The sequence below is a fragment of the Macaca nemestrina genome, chromosome 10 (genome assembly GCF_043159975.1).
Source record: "Macaca nemestrina isolate mMacNem1 chromosome 10, mMacNem.hap1, whole genome shotgun sequence".
In the NCBI taxonomy this organism is placed as follows: domain Eukaryota; kingdom Metazoa; phylum Chordata; class Mammalia; order Primates; family Cercopithecidae; genus Macaca; species Macaca nemestrina.
This window is the reverse complement of record NC_092134.1, coordinates 9,722,039-9,738,254: the sequence shown is the minus strand read 5'-3', so window position 1 is coordinate 9,738,254 and position 16,216 is coordinate 9,722,039. Positions and strand designations below refer to the sequence as shown.

At 42.0% G+C, this 16,216-nt stretch overlaps 1 protein-coding gene across 5 annotated transcripts in view; it reads right to left on the bottom strand.

Annotated features, from left to right (window-relative positions):
* Nucleotides 1-16,216, bottom strand: part of LOC105495454 (strawberry notch homolog 1) — an 84,390-nt gene that overhangs the window by 27,373 nt on the left and 40,801 nt on the right. For all 5 annotated transcript variants that reach the window (XM_071070854.1, XM_071070856.1, XM_071070855.1 and 2 more), the window contains 13 exons: nucleotides 15,620-15,710; nucleotides 13,946-14,107; nucleotides 13,111-13,246; nucleotides 12,926-13,031; nucleotides 12,645-12,798; nucleotides 11,375-11,557; nucleotides 10,724-10,821; nucleotides 8,348-8,499; nucleotides 6,230-6,427; nucleotides 5,100-5,267; nucleotides 4,833-5,008; nucleotides 4,302-4,433; nucleotides 1,596-1,731 (listed from right to left, as the gene is read on the bottom strand). In XM_071070854.1, the coding sequence (XP_070926955.1) occupies nucleotides 1,596-1,731; nucleotides 4,302-4,433; nucleotides 4,833-5,008; nucleotides 5,100-5,267; nucleotides 6,230-6,427; nucleotides 8,348-8,499; nucleotides 10,724-10,821; nucleotides 11,375-11,557; nucleotides 12,645-12,798; nucleotides 12,926-13,031; nucleotides 13,111-13,246; nucleotides 13,946-14,107; nucleotides 15,620-15,710 (1,892 nt within the window). The remainder of the gene's footprint in view (nucleotides 1-1,595; nucleotides 1,732-4,301; nucleotides 4,434-4,832; nucleotides 5,009-5,099; nucleotides 5,268-6,229; nucleotides 6,428-8,347; nucleotides 8,500-10,723; nucleotides 10,822-11,374; nucleotides 11,558-12,644; nucleotides 12,799-12,925; nucleotides 13,032-13,110; nucleotides 13,247-13,945; nucleotides 14,108-15,619; nucleotides 15,711-16,216) is intronic.

Sequence of the window (16,216 nt, the reverse complement as noted above, 5' to 3'; positions counted from 1 at the left end):
GGTCACAAGAACATGAAGATGGAGGGAGGAGCTGTTTGCCTTTGGTGAAGCTACTGAGGTTGGAAAAGCATATGGAAGTAGCAGCTTCTGATATGGACCTAATACATCCTTAAATTTTATAAGGACACTCCTTGAGGAGCCCTGTTCTTGGAACCCCACAAATTCCCACCATATATATATTTTTTACAACTTGTAAACAGGCAAAAAATGAATTCATAATGCATCATATACTATAAGGTACATATAACACTCCTTAAATGCAAGATCTGAGATTTCGAGTTATAAGATATAAGACATTGGCCGGGCACGGTGGCTCAAGCCTGTAATCCCAGCACTTTGGGAGGCGGAGGTGAGCAGATCACAAGGTCAGGAGATCGAGACCATCCTGGCCAGCACGGTGAAACCCTCTCTCTACTAAAAAATACAAACAATTAGCCGGGCGTGGTGGTGGGTGCCTGTATTCCCAGCTACTCCGGAGGCTGAGGCCGGAGAATGGCGTGAACCCAGGAGGCGGAGCTTGCAGTGAGCCGAGATTGCGCCACTGCACTCCAGCCTGGGCGACAAAGCGAGACTCCATCTCAAAAAAAAAAAAAGACATTAAACAGGATTTGTTGTTGTTGTTGTTGTTAGAGTTTCGCTCTTGTTGCTGAGGCTGGAGTGAAATGGCTCGATCTCAGCTCACTGCGACCTCTGCCTCCTGGGTTCAAGCGATTCTCCTGCCTCAGCCTCCCGAGTAGCTGGGGTTACAGGCATAAGCCACCACACCCGGCTAATTTTTTATTTTTAGTAGAGACAGGGTTTCTCCATGTTGGTCACGCTGGTCGCGAACTCCTGACCTCAGGTAATCCGCCCACCTCAGCCTGCCAAAGTGCTGGGATTACAGGCGTGAGTCACTGCACCCAGCCTGTTTTTGTTTTTTGAGACAAAGTCACACTTTGTCACTCAGGCTGGAGTGCAGCGGTGAAATCATATCTCACCGCAACCTTGAACTCAAGTAATCCTCCCACCACAGCCTCCTGAGTAGCTGGGACTACAGGCACATGCCACCACATCCAGCCAATTTTTCTTCTCTTTTCTTTTTTTTTTTTTTTGAGATGCAATCTCCCTATGTTGCCCAGGCTGGAGTGCAATGGCGTGATCTCAGCTCACTGCAGCCTGCGCCTCCCAGGTTCAAGCGATTCTCTGCCTCAGCCTTCTGAGTAGCTGGGAGTACAGGTGCGTGCCAACACACCCAGTTAATTTTTGTGTTTGTAATTTTAGTAGAGGCTCGGTTTCATCATGTTGACCAGGCTGGTCTCAAACTATTACCTCAAGTGATGCACTCACTTTGGCCTCCTAAAGTGCTGGGGTTACAGGCACAAGTCACTGCTCTCAGCTGTTTTTCTTTTCTTTTGGTAGAGACAGGGTCTCACTCTGTTGCCCAGGTTGGTCTCAAACTCCTGGAGTCAAGTTATCCTCCCACCGTGGCCTCCCAAAATATTGGGATTACAGGCATTAGCCACTGTGCCTGGCCTAAACCTAGGTTTTGATATGCACAAATTTACCCAATGATTCCTAGCTGGATAATTAAGTGAAATCCAGTTGTAGGAACTTACCGAATTGTTGAATTGCTCTATCAGCGCTCCAGGGTAATTCTAAAGTCATATGAACTCTTCGTCTTTGATTTTTAGCTCTCCTATCTGCTTGTAATGAAATACCTGAGCTGGCAGCTTCTGAGATGATAGCAATATTCTGTGTCAAATATAAGAAAAATAAAGTCACCTTTGCGTAAGAACAAGCAGGCCAGTGCCTTAAATGAAGTCCTTCAGCAGACTGCTTACACTCTCCTTCTTTCTCAACAGTAAGACTCCCAATTTTATTTCCCAGTCTCCCTTACAGCTAAGTGTGAACATTCTCCAGTCAGCAAGGTGTAGGTAAAATGTATGATGCACAGGAAATGTCCTTAAAAGCAGGCAACATGCCCTTCTCATCCCCTTGTCTCCTCTCTTTTAGGTAAAATGTAGAGGTAGTGACAGAGTCTGAAGCAGGTATCTTGGAATACAAAGGTAACTTGGAAATGGAGGCCCACGTAATTTAATGAACAACACGGAAGGTGCCTGGGCTTCAAGGGGGCATACAAGCCCTGCTCCACCTACCCAAATGTGTCCATGAGAGAAATAATCTTCTCTCTTATTGAAACCAATACTTAACAGACTTTGTATTTTCTGTTATTTAGCAACCAAAACTAATTCCAACTAATGTAATTCCTAATGCATAAGGGTGTAGATTAATGAAGCAATTACATAAAATAACTAATACCTGTACCTACAATCTTGAAAATATGTATCATTAGCTTTTTGTATATATGTATTTTTTGAGACAGGGTCTCACTCTGTCACACAAGCTGGAGTGCAGTGGTGCAATCATAGCTCTCTATAGTTTTCACCTCTCAAGCTCAAGCGATCCTTTCACCTCAGCCTCCCAGTAGCTGGGACTGTGGGCATGTACCACCATGTGACTATTTTCCCTGTACGGGGGGAGCAGGGGTCCCACTACGTTGCCCAGGCTGGTCTCAAACTCTTGTAATCCTACCACTTTTGAAAGGTTGAAGTGAATGGATCGTTTGAGGTCAGGAGTTCAAGACCAGCCTGGCCAACATGGCAAAACCCTGTCTCTATTAAATACACAAAAATTAGCCAGGTGTGGTGGTGTGTGCCTGTATTCCCAGCTACTTAGGAGGCTGCGGCAGAGAACTGCTTGAACCCAGGAGGTGGAGGTGGCAATGAGCCGAGATCGCACCACTGCATTCCAGCCTGGGGGACAAAGTGATGGTCCTTCTCAAACAAACAAAAAGTCTACAGAAAGAGTCTCTGGGTCAGCACAGTAGCTCACGCCTATAATCTCGGCATTTTGGGAGGCAGAGGTGGGCACATCACTTGAGGTCAGGAGTTCAAGAGAAGCCTCGTCAATATGGTGAAACCTGTCTCTGTCAAAAAATACAAAAATTAGCCAGGCGTGGAGGCGCGTGCCTATAGTCCCAGCTACTCGGGAGGCTGAGGCACGAGAATCACTTTGACCCAGGAGGCAGAGGTAACAGAGTTGAGATCACGCCACTGCACTGCACTCTAGCTTGGGCAACAGAGTGAGACTCTGTCTCAAAAAAAAAAAAAAAAAAAAAAAGGAGTCTCTGGAGGCACCCAAAATCTCTACAATGGTTGGATATGAGAATGTAATCTATAAGCCATTTACAGTAAATCATCTTAATATAAAATGATACAGCAATAAAATACACAGTGAAACCAAAGTTACTAGTAATATGGACACACATAAATATTTTAGACTCAAAATCAGAATGACACTACAATTACATTAGATGTCACACCACCAAGACGAACTAAGAGAACTTTTTTGGTTTTTTTGAGACAGTTGCCCAGGTTGGAGTGCAATGGTGCAGTCTTGGCTCACTGCAACCTCCGCTTCCCAGGTTCAAGCTATTCTGCTGCCTCAGCCTCCTGAGTAGCTGGGACTACGGGCACCTGCCACCATGCCCGACCAATTTTTGTATTTTTAGTAGAGGTGGGGTTTCACCATGTTTGCCAGGCTGGACTTGAACTCCTGACCTCATGATCCGCTCGTCTTGGCCTCCCAAAGTGCTGGGATTACAGGCATAAGCCACCATGCCCGGCGTGAACGAAGTGTTTTACATCATGATTAAATATTTCAAAAGCCTCCAAAGCACTCAAGAGCCATATCTAATTCTATGCATTATACACAATATTTATTACATTCAATGATAAAATAATAAAAACATGTAAAATATTCAGTGAGTAAGGGAAATTACTAAAAAACTATGCGTAATAGCTCTGTTGCCCAGGCTGGAGTGTAATGGTGCGATCTCGGCTCACTGCAACCTGCGCCACCAAGGGTTAAGCTATCCTCCCACCTCTGCCTTCTGAGCAGCTGGGACTACAGGCATGCACTACCACACCCAGCTAATTTTTTGTATTTTCAGTAGAGACAGGGTTTCACCATGCTACCCAGACTGGTCTCAAACTCCAGAGCTCAAATGATCTACCCGCCCTGGCCTCCCAAAATGCTGGGATTACAGGCCTGAGCCACTGCACCTGGCCAATATTTATTATATTTAATGACAAAATAATAAAAACACATACAATATTCAGTATGTACAATTACTAAAAAATACAGAATGACAATACTCAATGGACATAACTTATATTAAAAGGAAAAAAACTCTTCTGAAGCTTAATCTAAATATACGGGAATTGTTCTTTTCACTGAGAAACATCCTAGGTAAAACATACCTTATCTCCATCCATAAATCGTTGTTTTTCTGTGATGTTTAGTATTTCCACAGGCACATCAAGTTCAGATCTTGACTCATAAGATATGCTTCCATCATCGTTGCTCACAACCCGTCCCTTGCGGCCGGTCATCTGAGAAGCCAAACAATGTCATTACAATGAAGGTATCTGATTGCGATGGATGGACTCAGTGCCTCTCTCCTTAAAGACACTTGGGAGATAAGAGCACGGGCTGTGCTGCACCAGGCACTGAAGGATACAGAACACTGTAACATAGTCCCTGGAAAAAGCTTGACACATGGCCACGATCACAAAAGATGCGTGACAAGTGCAGTAACTAGGACCAGTGGCTTGGGACAGACACTCAGGTACTGGAGGCAGCAGTTCATTGGGTGCAGGATGGCAACAAAAGTAGAACAAGAATTCTATGATCTAAGAATTTAGATTATTATGTGATAATACTATAAATGCAACTCATTTTACAGGGGTTCAAATGGCAAAAATGTCACCAAGAGACACAGGCCTATTTACCTCAGCAACGTTCTCAGGGCCACCAAGTTCATCGATAAGTTCATCCAGGGTATTAGGGGGGAGGTCTTCAGCTAATTTTTCTAACTTATCAAGCAGGTCTTTCTTCATCTGCTGAGCCCTTTCCACAGCATCCTGACTTGTTATAAGGCTATTGTTACTGTTGGTGGTACTGTTAGCTAGGTAAAGAACATTTGTTAAAACTTAGTACAAAGTTTAAATATTTTTGTTTAAAAGAGTATTTCAAAAAGGAAGTTTCTATATGGATACCTGGTGTACTGTTAGGAGCAGGTGAGATAACTGGTGTAGATGAAAAACTAGGTCGTTTTGATCCAAGACCTGATGCTAATAAGGCACTTTGAATAGAATCTGGATCTATACTTTTCTTCTTTTTTTTCTCTTTGTTTTTCTTGTGGTCTTTTCTGATTAACCAGGGATCTGAGTGTTAAAGAAAGATATATGTCAAATCACTTGTTAAAACAAGTACAGAATCTTCAAAGGAAACAGCCTTTGAAATTTTTTCTTTTTTGAGACAGAGTTTCACTCTTGTTGCCCAGGCTGGAGTGCAATAGCGCAATCTCGGCTCACTGCAACCTCCACATCCCAAGTTCAAGTGATTATCCTGCCTCAGCCTCCGAGTAGCTGGGATTACAGGCATGTGCCACCACACCCGGCTAATTTTGTATTTTTAGTAGAGACAGGGTTTCTCCATGTTGGTTAGGCTGGTCTCGAACTCCCAGCCTCAGGTGATCCGCCCACCTCAGCCTTCCAAATTGCTGGCATTACAGGCATGATGCAATTTTTTATAGTGTTAACTGATAATTGATCACTACCTACATTAGTCATCCATACACCATAGGGTACAAATCCACGTTTTTTTTTTTTTTTTTTGAGACGGAGTCTCGCTGTGTCTCCCAGGCTGGAGTGCAGTGGCGCGATCTCGGCTCACTGCAAGCTCCGCCCCCTGGGTTCACGCCATTCTCCCGACTCAGCCTCCCAAGTAGCTGGGACTACAGGCGCCCGCTACCACACCCGGCTAATTTTTTTGTATTTTTAGTAGAGACGGGGTTTCACCGTGTTAGTCAGGATAGTCTCGATCTCCTGACCTCGTGATCCACCCGCCTCGGCCTCCCAAAGTGCTGGGATTACAGGCTTGAGCCACCGCGCCCGGCAAATCCACGTTTTCAAGTTAAAAATAACTGCACAAAATTGAGGTTATCTTATCACATATATGAGGCTGAAACCTCCAGAAGGTAGATAAGCCTGGAGCTCTCCACCAAGCAAAGATTAGAATCTGTGTGATCATTTGTACTGTATAGAAGAAAAGGTTTCATATCCCATTTTCAAATACACTGAAATATTAATTATGCCTTAGTGCATATTTAATATACTGAACTTACCATTTTCATCATCCTCACTAGACTCATCTCTAAATGGGTTGAAATCGTCATCATCTCCAGAACTCATGTTTTTAGAGCTCTCATAGTCACTTTCTTCATTATCGGAGGCATCAGATTCACTTCCACTGTCATCAGAACTGCTACCAGTAAGGCCACCTACTTTTCGTGCTTTTTTGGCTTCTCGAGTTATTTCTTCACCTACCCCCAGTCACAAACAAGAGGGTCAGCCCAAATTCAATGTTTCTTAAGATCCAGTACATCATATTTAGTTCATGAATTAATTCAAATGAAAAGTGCAGAGGAAAAGTATTTATGTAAGTCAAAGAACAAACAGAATTCACAAGTCAGTGCAACCTTTTGGACTCCCATAAAAAATAAGGTTATAAACATTTATTCTGAAGAAGAGACTGGATACAGAAGTACTAAGTCAAGACTGCCTTCAAGTGTACCAGTTTCAAAACAAATTCAGGACAACAGAGTAAAAGCAGAAACTCTGGCATAGTCACAATTTGTGTATCGGATTTGAGAAGAGGCCTAATAATTATAGGTTTATAGACACAGAATACTTAGAAAATCAACAGAAAATCAATTTATAAAACTTTTTTATTTTTGGAGATAGGGCCTCACTCTGTTGCCCAGCCTGGAGTGCAGTGTCACAATCATAGCTCACTGCAGCCTCAACTTCCCTGGCTCATGTGATCCTCCCACCTCAGCCTCTCAAATACCCGGGACTACAGGCACATGCCACCATGACCAGATAATTTTTTTCCCAGTGTCTCACTCTGTCTCCCAGGCTAAAGTGCAGTGGCATAATCTTGGCTCACTGCAACCTCCACCCGCCGAGTTCAAGTGATTCTAATATCTCAGCCTCCCGTGTAGCTGGGATTATGAAGCACCCTGCCACCAGGCCCGGCTAAGTTTTGTATTTTAAGTAGTGATGGGGTTTCGCCATATTGGCCAGGCTGGCCTTGAACTCCTGACCTCAGGTGAGCCACCTGCCTCAACCTCCCAAAGAGCTGGAATTACAGGCGTGAGCCACCGTGCCCAGCAAGAAGTCAACTTCTAAAATCCAAACAGGGCTAGGTGGGATGGCTCACACCTGTAATCCCAGCACTTTGGGAGGCCCAGGCAGGCACACTGCAAGCTCAGGAGTTCAAGACCAGCCTGGCTAACATGGGGAAACCCCGTCTCTACTAAAAATACAAAAATTAGCAGGGCACGGTGGTGCATCCCTGTAATCCCAGCTCCTTGAACCCAGGAGGCAGAGTTGCAGTGAGCCAAGATGGTGCCACTGCACTCCAGCTCAGGTGACGGGGACCCTGTCACCAAAAAAAAAAAAAAAAAAAAAAAAAAAAAAAAAAAAAAGGGGGGGCTCTTTTAAAGAAGACTACTGAAACACCCAGCTCTCTATATATTAAAAAACAGGTTTCACAATATACAAAGACACAGGTTTTAGTTCCCATGCATCATTAACTATCTCTGTCAACCTAGGAAAACTCTTTAACCTTTAAATCTTTCTGTGCTTTAGTGACCTCTATCTATAAAACTGGAAAAATAAGATCTAATTTCATATGGACCTCTGCCAGGTTATATGGTAGAATGTATATAGCCAAGTGCTTAACACACAGCCAACCACCAGTGAATTGCTCAATTCCTAATTTAAAACGGGGATAACTTGTGCATTCAAAATTGTACAAGTGACAGTGAAAATTTGGAATCATTTGTGAATTCATGGAAGGCAGTTCATTCCCAAAATATAGCCACTTTCAAATGCTTATGTTTGTGGTATTTTCGACATCAACTATTCTTTTTCTTTTTCTTTTTTTTTTTTTTTGAGACGGAGTCTTGCTCTGTCACCCAGGCTGGAGTGCAGTGGCGCAATCTCGGTTCACTGCAAACTCTGCCTCCCAGGTTCACGCCATTCTCTTGCTTCAGCCTCCCGAGTAGCTGGGACTACAGGCGCCCACCATGACGCCCGGCTAATTTTTTGTATTTTTAGTAGAGACGGGGTTTCACCGTGTTAGCCAGAATGGTCTCAATCTCCTGACCTTGTGATCTGCCCGCCTCAGCTTCCCAAAGTGCTGGGATTACCTATTTTTCCTTTTTTAAAGTACTCACCTTTCCGCTTCTTTATTTTATTTTCTTTACAAGGACTATCTCTTGGTGAACTGTTGTTACTTGGAGCTGTCAAATCGATTCCTAGCAAACTATAAAGTTTTTTCCTGTCTGGAGCAGGAAAATGTTTTTCAATGAGTGACTGCAACACACCTCTGTAGGAGAGAAACAGCAACAATTACTGCTTCAGTTGACAAAGTAATTATATGTAAAGTCTTTTTTGTTTTTTTTTTTTTGAGACGGAGTCTCACGCTGTTGCCCAGGCTGGAGTGCAGTGGCGCGATCTCGGCTCACTGCAAGCTCCGCCTCCCGGGTTCCCGCCATTCTCCTGCCTCAGCCTCCTGAGTAGCTGGGACTACAGGCGCCCGCCACCTCGCTCGGCTAATTTTTGTATTTTTAGTAGAGACGGGGGGTTTCACTGTGGTCTCGATCTCCTGACCTTGTGATCCGCCCGCCTCGGCCTCCCAAAGTGCTGGGATTACAGGCTTGAGCCACTGCGCCTGGCCGTAAAGTCTTATTAAATATATTGAAATATACCTTGCTCAGTTTTACAAAATATTGATAAACAAGCTCAAATAAATTTTAATTTTCCAGCCCAAGGCTGTCCAACTAAATAAGAACGCAAACCAAACCACATACACAATTATTACATTTTCTGATCGCTTACATTAAAAAAGTAAAAATAAATAAAACTGGTGGAACTAACTTTAATAATACATGTTATTTAACTCAATGTACCATGTCAACACATATATTTTACATTATTTTTTCTTTTTTTTTTTTTTTTGAGACGGAGTCTCGCTCTGCCGCCCAGGCTGGAGTGCAGTGGCCGGATCTCAGCTCACTGCAAGCTCCGCCTCCCGGGTTTACGCCATTCTCCTGCCTCAGCCTCCCGAGTAGCTGGGACTACAGGCGCCCGCCACCTCGCCCGGCTAGTTTTTTTGTATTTTTTAGTAGAGACGGGGTTTCACCACGTTAGCCAGGATGGTCTCGATCTCCCGACCTCGTGATCCGCCCGTCTCGGCCTCCCAAAGTGCTGGGATTACAGGCTTGAGCCACCGCGCCCGGCCACATTATTTTTTCTTAAGGAGTCTTTGAAACCTGGCTCAGTACACACATACAAAAACATCTCAATATGGACCGGTCATTTCAACTGCTCAATAGCCACATGTGATGAGAGGCTGCCGTTCCGGACACGATAGTTCTAGGTAATCATGTACAGAAAAATATAGATTAGCAGGCATATGTCTTGTTCTTTTTTTTTTTTTTTTTTTGAGACAGCGTCTTTGTCACCCCGGGCTGGAGTGCAATGGTCCAATCTCGGCTTACTGAAACCTCCACATCCTGGGTTCAAGCAATTCTCCTGCCTCAGCCTCTCAGGTGCCCGCCACCATGCCTGGCTAATTTCTGTATTTTTAGTAGGACGGGGTTTCACCGTGTTGGCCAAGCTGGTCTCAAACTCCTGACGTCTGGTGATTCACCCGACTCAGCCTCCCAAAGTACTTGGATTACAGGGGATGAGCCTCATGTATTGCTTATAAAAAGAGCATTTGAATGCATCCCGAGGCACAAAATAATAGAGCAGGAAGTTTATTTTGCTCAATTTACTACCAGAGTTTGAATCTGGAGGTTAGGCAAACTAAAAACAATGCCTGAAACATTTTAAAATCTATTTCTGAAGATCTCATGCTTATTTTCAACTTTATAGTAGACTTTCTTTTTTTTTTATTTTTGAGACAGGGTCTCACTCTGCTGCCCAGAGTGGAGTGGAGTGGTGCTCACTGCAACCTCCACCTCCCAGGTTCAAGGAATTCTCCTGTCTCAGCCTCCCAGGTAGGTGGGACTACAGGGCATGTGCCACCATGCCCAGCTAATTTTTGTACTTTTACTAGAGATGGGGTTTCATCATTTTGGCCAGGCTGGTCTCGAACTACCAACCTTAAATGATGCGCCCACCTCGGCCTCCTAAAGTGCTGAGCTTACAGGTGTGAGGCACCACACTCAGTCAACTTATAAAGTAGACTTCGTTACATTAGGACGAACTACAGTTACTGTTCCTGTAGATAATGGTAATTTCAAATACAGAACACTAAAACTGAAACTAAACCAAGCTGTCACAGATTTCCAAGATGTACAAGACAGACAAAACCAAGCCCTTCTATTAGTTCACATACTCTATGTAATATTGGCAAAACGCTTAACATTTTAGGATTATAAGATTTCTGGTATTGTTTTCCAACAGATACACTGTCACAGAAAAGCGGAAAACTCAGATCAAGAAAACTCAAAGATGATGCAGGTGAATCAAAAGTTTTGTCTCCAGGCAATGCCCACATTGGAACTAATCTAAGAACTCAAAAAGAAAAACAAAAACATTACTTGGCAGTTGAAACAAAATCATTCAATTCTCCCCCGCCCTCTTCCAAAGCTTCTAATGTTCTAGCTTCTCCTGTAGACTGTAGACCAATTACAACACACTGGAGAAAAAAGAAAACATGTTAATTACAAATAATGTTTGTGGTTTCTTACCAAGACATATTTTAAATATTTAGCTAAACAAAGATTTCAAACAAGAATGTCCCCATTATTATAAAACACACATTTGTTTTACTTATTTCTTCTATATATTTGAGACAGGTTATATGTCAAAAATTGAGGCAGGAGACAGGATTACAGACAGTAGTAAGCAAGAGTGAAGCACCTGCCCTTGTAGAGTTTATAGTATCTTATCCTTAAAGTAGATAAACATTCACCAAAAAGAAAAAACCTTAATGCAATACACATCCATATGCTACCAGTGCTACCAGCTATGGATGACCAATTATAGTGATGTTTACTTTGTTATACTTTTCTGAACTCTCTAAATTCTCTAAATAGGCATTGCTTTTATAATTTTAGGAAATGTGTTTTTTAAAAGTTCGACTATCCTTTAGGAAAACCCGATTTTACAAGCAGAAAACCTCAGCACCCACAAAGACTAAACAACATAACCCAAAACCAATAAATCTCTTACTGTGTTCTTCTACTTACTTTTCCATTCTTGATTTCCTCTCGAGCTAGTTGCACAACCCTTTTAACTTTGGATGCTATGCATAAGTATTTGAAGAACCTCTGGTGAGCAGACCAGAACTGACCCCACATGGACTTCTTCATTCGTTGCTCAGCATCAATCAGATCTGCAGCTTGCTGAAACCGCTCTCTGGCGATGACCCACTGAAGATACACAATCAACATTTTAGACACTTCATCTTTGAGTCTAGTTATTTAAAAATACCAATTAAATCAAAATAATGTTAAGTGCAAGACCATTTAATATTAATTTAATAAATCATCTTTAGTAACTTGGGAATCTATTTCTCAGGATACTCACACAGTTGTCTCAAGTTTCTTATTACCTAATGCAGTTATTTTACAAAATAATGTGATTTTAAGAACTACGCAACTGAAATAAATGGCTCTAACTTATGAATTACCTTAACAAAATGAAAACATGGAAAATCTGAAATATAAGAACATTGGTTAGACCAGGCGCAGTGGCTGAGGCCTGTAATCCCAGCACTTTGGGAGGCTAAGGCAGGTGAATCACTTGAGCCCAGATCCGGCTGGGCAACACTGTAAAACCTCATCTCTGCCAAAAAATACAAAAATTAGCCAGGCACGGTGGCACGTGCCTGCTGTCCCTGCTACTCAGGAGGCAGTGTTGGGAGGACTCCTTGAACCTGGTTGGTAGAGGTTGCAGTAAGCCAAGATCACACCACTGTACTCCAGTCTGGGTGACAGAGTAAGACCCTGCCTCAAAAACAAAAAACAAAAAACAAAAAACCACATTGGTTAAACAGCCTATCATCTGGTAACTCATCTGGTTTGTTTTGTTTTGTTTTTGTTTTTGTTTTGCGATGGAGTCTCCCTCTGTTACCCAAGCTGGAGTGCAGTGGCACAATCTTGGTTCACTGCAACCTTCGCCTCCTGGGTTCAAGCAATTCTCCTGCCTCAGCCTCCCCAAGTAGTTGGCACTACAGGCGCGTGCCACCATGCCTGGCTAATTTTTTTCCGTACTTTTAGTAGAGATGAGGTTTCAATATGTAGGCCAGGCTGGTCTCAAACTCTTGACCTCAGGTGATCCGCTCGCCTCAGCCTCCCAAGTGCTGGGATTACAGGCATGAGCCACAGCGCTGGCTTCATCTGTTGTTTTATAGCAGAAATACATTCCCACGGGCAGGAGGCATCACAATCACCAAAACTAACAGAAACATTATCAGATACATTAAATAAACACTAGGAAAGAAGAAAAATTCCTCACCAGCTTGACGGCTTTGTTATACATTTTAACATAGCTCTGAGAAAGAAGAACTTCCTCAATTTTGAAGGTCACTCCAGTAAAGCTCAGCTGTCGAGCAATGTACATTCCTCTAAGCTTCATATCCATAGCAACTATTTCCATGGCACCAACTCCTCTGAATAAAATTAAAACATACAGTAACTACCAATAAAGTAGAATTTTAACATACAGAGAACGGGCTTTAGGAATAACACATTTCTTAGATTGCTACTGAAAACAGTATATACCGTAAACTGCATTACCTCCGTTCTACTGCTTGAATAAAATCACTGAATTCTCTAAATGGAGTACCCTCACCCCATATGCCAAGACGGTTCATATAGGCCATGTTGCGTGGTTCAGAAGCACCTGAAAATCCCACAAATGAAATATATTATAGTTGAAACAATAACCTACAATATATATTTTTAAATAAATAACTACTCACCAGTTGCACTAGCATAAACAACTCTGGCTTTTGGCAATTTGTTCTGAAGCTCTAAAACTGCTAAGCCTGTCTTGGTTGGCTTTGAAGAACCAACAGGACATAAGTTTTTGGCTTTATGACACTCATCAAACACTATCTAAATGGAATGAATTAAGGAATGTACCACGTCAGTATTAAGTATCTCCAGTCTTTCAAGAAGAGTTAACTTTTATTTCCCTGAGGCCTTCTGATTGTCTACTTTATGACTACAAATACACAGGAAGTCCTATGGGCCTTTCCCCAGTTACATCCTCCTCCCTCTCTAGCCTCAAAGACATTCACTGAATTTGGAATTTATCTAAACCAGCAATTTGCTTCTAAATTAAAACAGAGAAAAGAACCCACTGCAGCAAGAAGTTGTTATTTGGTAACTTATATCAGCAGAAGCATGATTGGTAACCAACTTAATCAGCATTTCAAAAAGTGACGTTCCTCATGCAGGACAGTTAAAAGACATACTGTGAACAAGTTTGGGACCACTAAGTTCTAACAGTTTTCTTTCTCTGAATCTTCTCGGGTATTCTGCTATGTAAATATGCAATGTTAATCCTCAAAAGTGGAATACAATATTCAGTATTCCTCATATCTATTAACATTTTTCCAAACCAGGAGGTTAGTTTCCTATCTGACAGGTAAAAAACCGAATCAACTTTCCAATCCCTTTGTACTCTAGGTAATCATTGAAGTTTACACTCCAGCAGTTCGTTTAATCTCAAGATTCCTGTTTCCCAAAAGTCTACCCTTTTACAATTTTGTTATCATTAAAAAATAGAAAAATATTTGCCATAAAGGATACCACTCCATCGAAGTCATCACCACACCAATGCAGAAGTTGTTTTAACCTAGTTTTGTACTTGCCGCCAGACTGGCTTTCACCAATAAGTGAAGAGTAAGTAGCAAAAATAACACCCTTTTTCACACTCCCATTATGTTTGGAAGAAATTTTTCCATATTTAAACTAAAAAAGAAAAGAAAATAATTTAGTTAATTAGCATACCTTTCTCTCTGAAACACTTATCCCAACTAAACATTCACAAGCTGGAACTCTTGTTAGGCCCATGACAGGATTCAGAAAACACAAAAGTACAAGGAGACACAAATTTCTTTGTATATATGTATATAACACAAACACACAACTTTATAGTACAAAAATCCAGTTTTTGGTAGGGCACAGTGGCTCACGCCTGTAATCCCAACACTTTGGGAGGTCAAGGTGGGTGGATCGCTTGAGCTCAGGAGTTCAAGAACAGCCTGGCGAATATAGTGAAACCCCATCTCTGCAAAAAATACAAAAATTAGCCAGGCATCATGGCGCATGTCTGTAGTCCCAGCTACGCCAGAGGCTGAGGTGGGAGAATTGCTTGAGCCTGGGAGACAGAGGTTGCAGTGAGCCGAGATTGCGCCACTGCACTTCAGTCTGGGAGACAGAGCTGAGATCTTTAAAAAAAAAAAAAAATCCAGTTTTCAAAGTCTTAAAAACTTTATTACCACGAAAAAACATTAAAAACCAGACAAACTCCCCTATAAGAAAAAAAAATTCACAACTTACATTTATTGTGCACTTACTATATGCAAAACACCGTGATTAATTTCTGATACATAAGAATTATGAGTAGTTGTTAATGCGCCCTAATACTACTCTGAAATAAAAAAAAAAAAATTCTAGATGCCAGTTACATCCTTTTAGTTCTGAACTATACACAGTCATTCAAGACACAGTATTTTACAGCCACAAATCCACCCAGTAAAAACCCACCCTAACAAACCAGTTTAGGGCAACACTGAATTCAACTTAGGACTCGCATGGGAAGTAAGAGGTGCAGTTACTTATTTTCAAAGGGCTACTAGGGAGGCCCTTCCAGGAACCCTATAAGTCTATTTTAACCTTATAACACCAACAATTGGTGCATGCAGAGTAAGTCAATAAAGATTTGCTAACTGAACCTTAACATTCTAAAACACACTGGTACATGTTGTCTTTCACCTTACAGAACTGTTTTCACATGAGCAGAGGTATGGGTAACTCAAGTCCATTAGCTGTAAAAATACTGAAACCGGTCTGCCCAAGCCATAACTATCTACATCACATAGGATTTGGAGACCTATAGTGCAAGGTATCCCAACTGTCTACACTGCACCCTTATGACATATAAACTATAGAAGACAGACACAAGTAACACTGAACACTGAGAGAATCGACTGGTGTGCACTGTACACTTAGAGCACATCTCAATGTGGACTGGTCATTTACACTGCTCAATAGCCACATGTGATGAGTGGCTACTGCGTCAGTGTTTAGCACACAGGAATCCACAAACCAACAATAGTGGCTAGCACTCACTATGCTTTTTGTGGAGTAACATCAAAGTTTTCCAAAAAGTTTCCCCTTATATAGATAGCTATTATTATTCTCACCTCACAGATGAGTCAATATTTATTGAATGATCAACTGAATAAAAAGATTTCATACCTTATTTAATGAATGAACCAAAATGTTTTTTGCTCCAATATCCCTTAAATCTCTTTCAGCATCATACTTTAAGTCATTTGAAACACTAAACCTGCCAAAATATTAAAAAGCACAAATTAAATACAAATTATACCATTCTAGAATTCAGAAATTAATAAAGCCAGGTCGTGACACTTCAAAAAAAAAAGAAAAAGAAAAATACACTTACTCATTGAAACCAATCCCACTGAGTGCAGTGGCTCACAACCATAATCCCAGCACTTTGGGAGCCTGAGGCAGGAGGACTGCCTGAGCCCAGGAGTTCAAGACCAGCCTGGCCAACACAACAAGAGCCCATATCTACAAAAAATTAGCCAAGCATGGTAGTGTACGCCTGTAGTCCCAGCTACTCAGGAGGCTGAGGCAGGAGAATTGCTTGAGCCCCAGTGGTAGAGGCTGCAGTGAGCCAGGAATGTGCCACAGCACTCCAGTCTGGGTGACAAAGACTCTGTCTTGACGGGAAGGGGGATCCCATCCCCACATGCTAAAGTAATTATTCACTAACAAAAGCTTCCACAGCCAGTTTTTTTTTTTTTTTCTTTCTTCTTTTTGAGATGG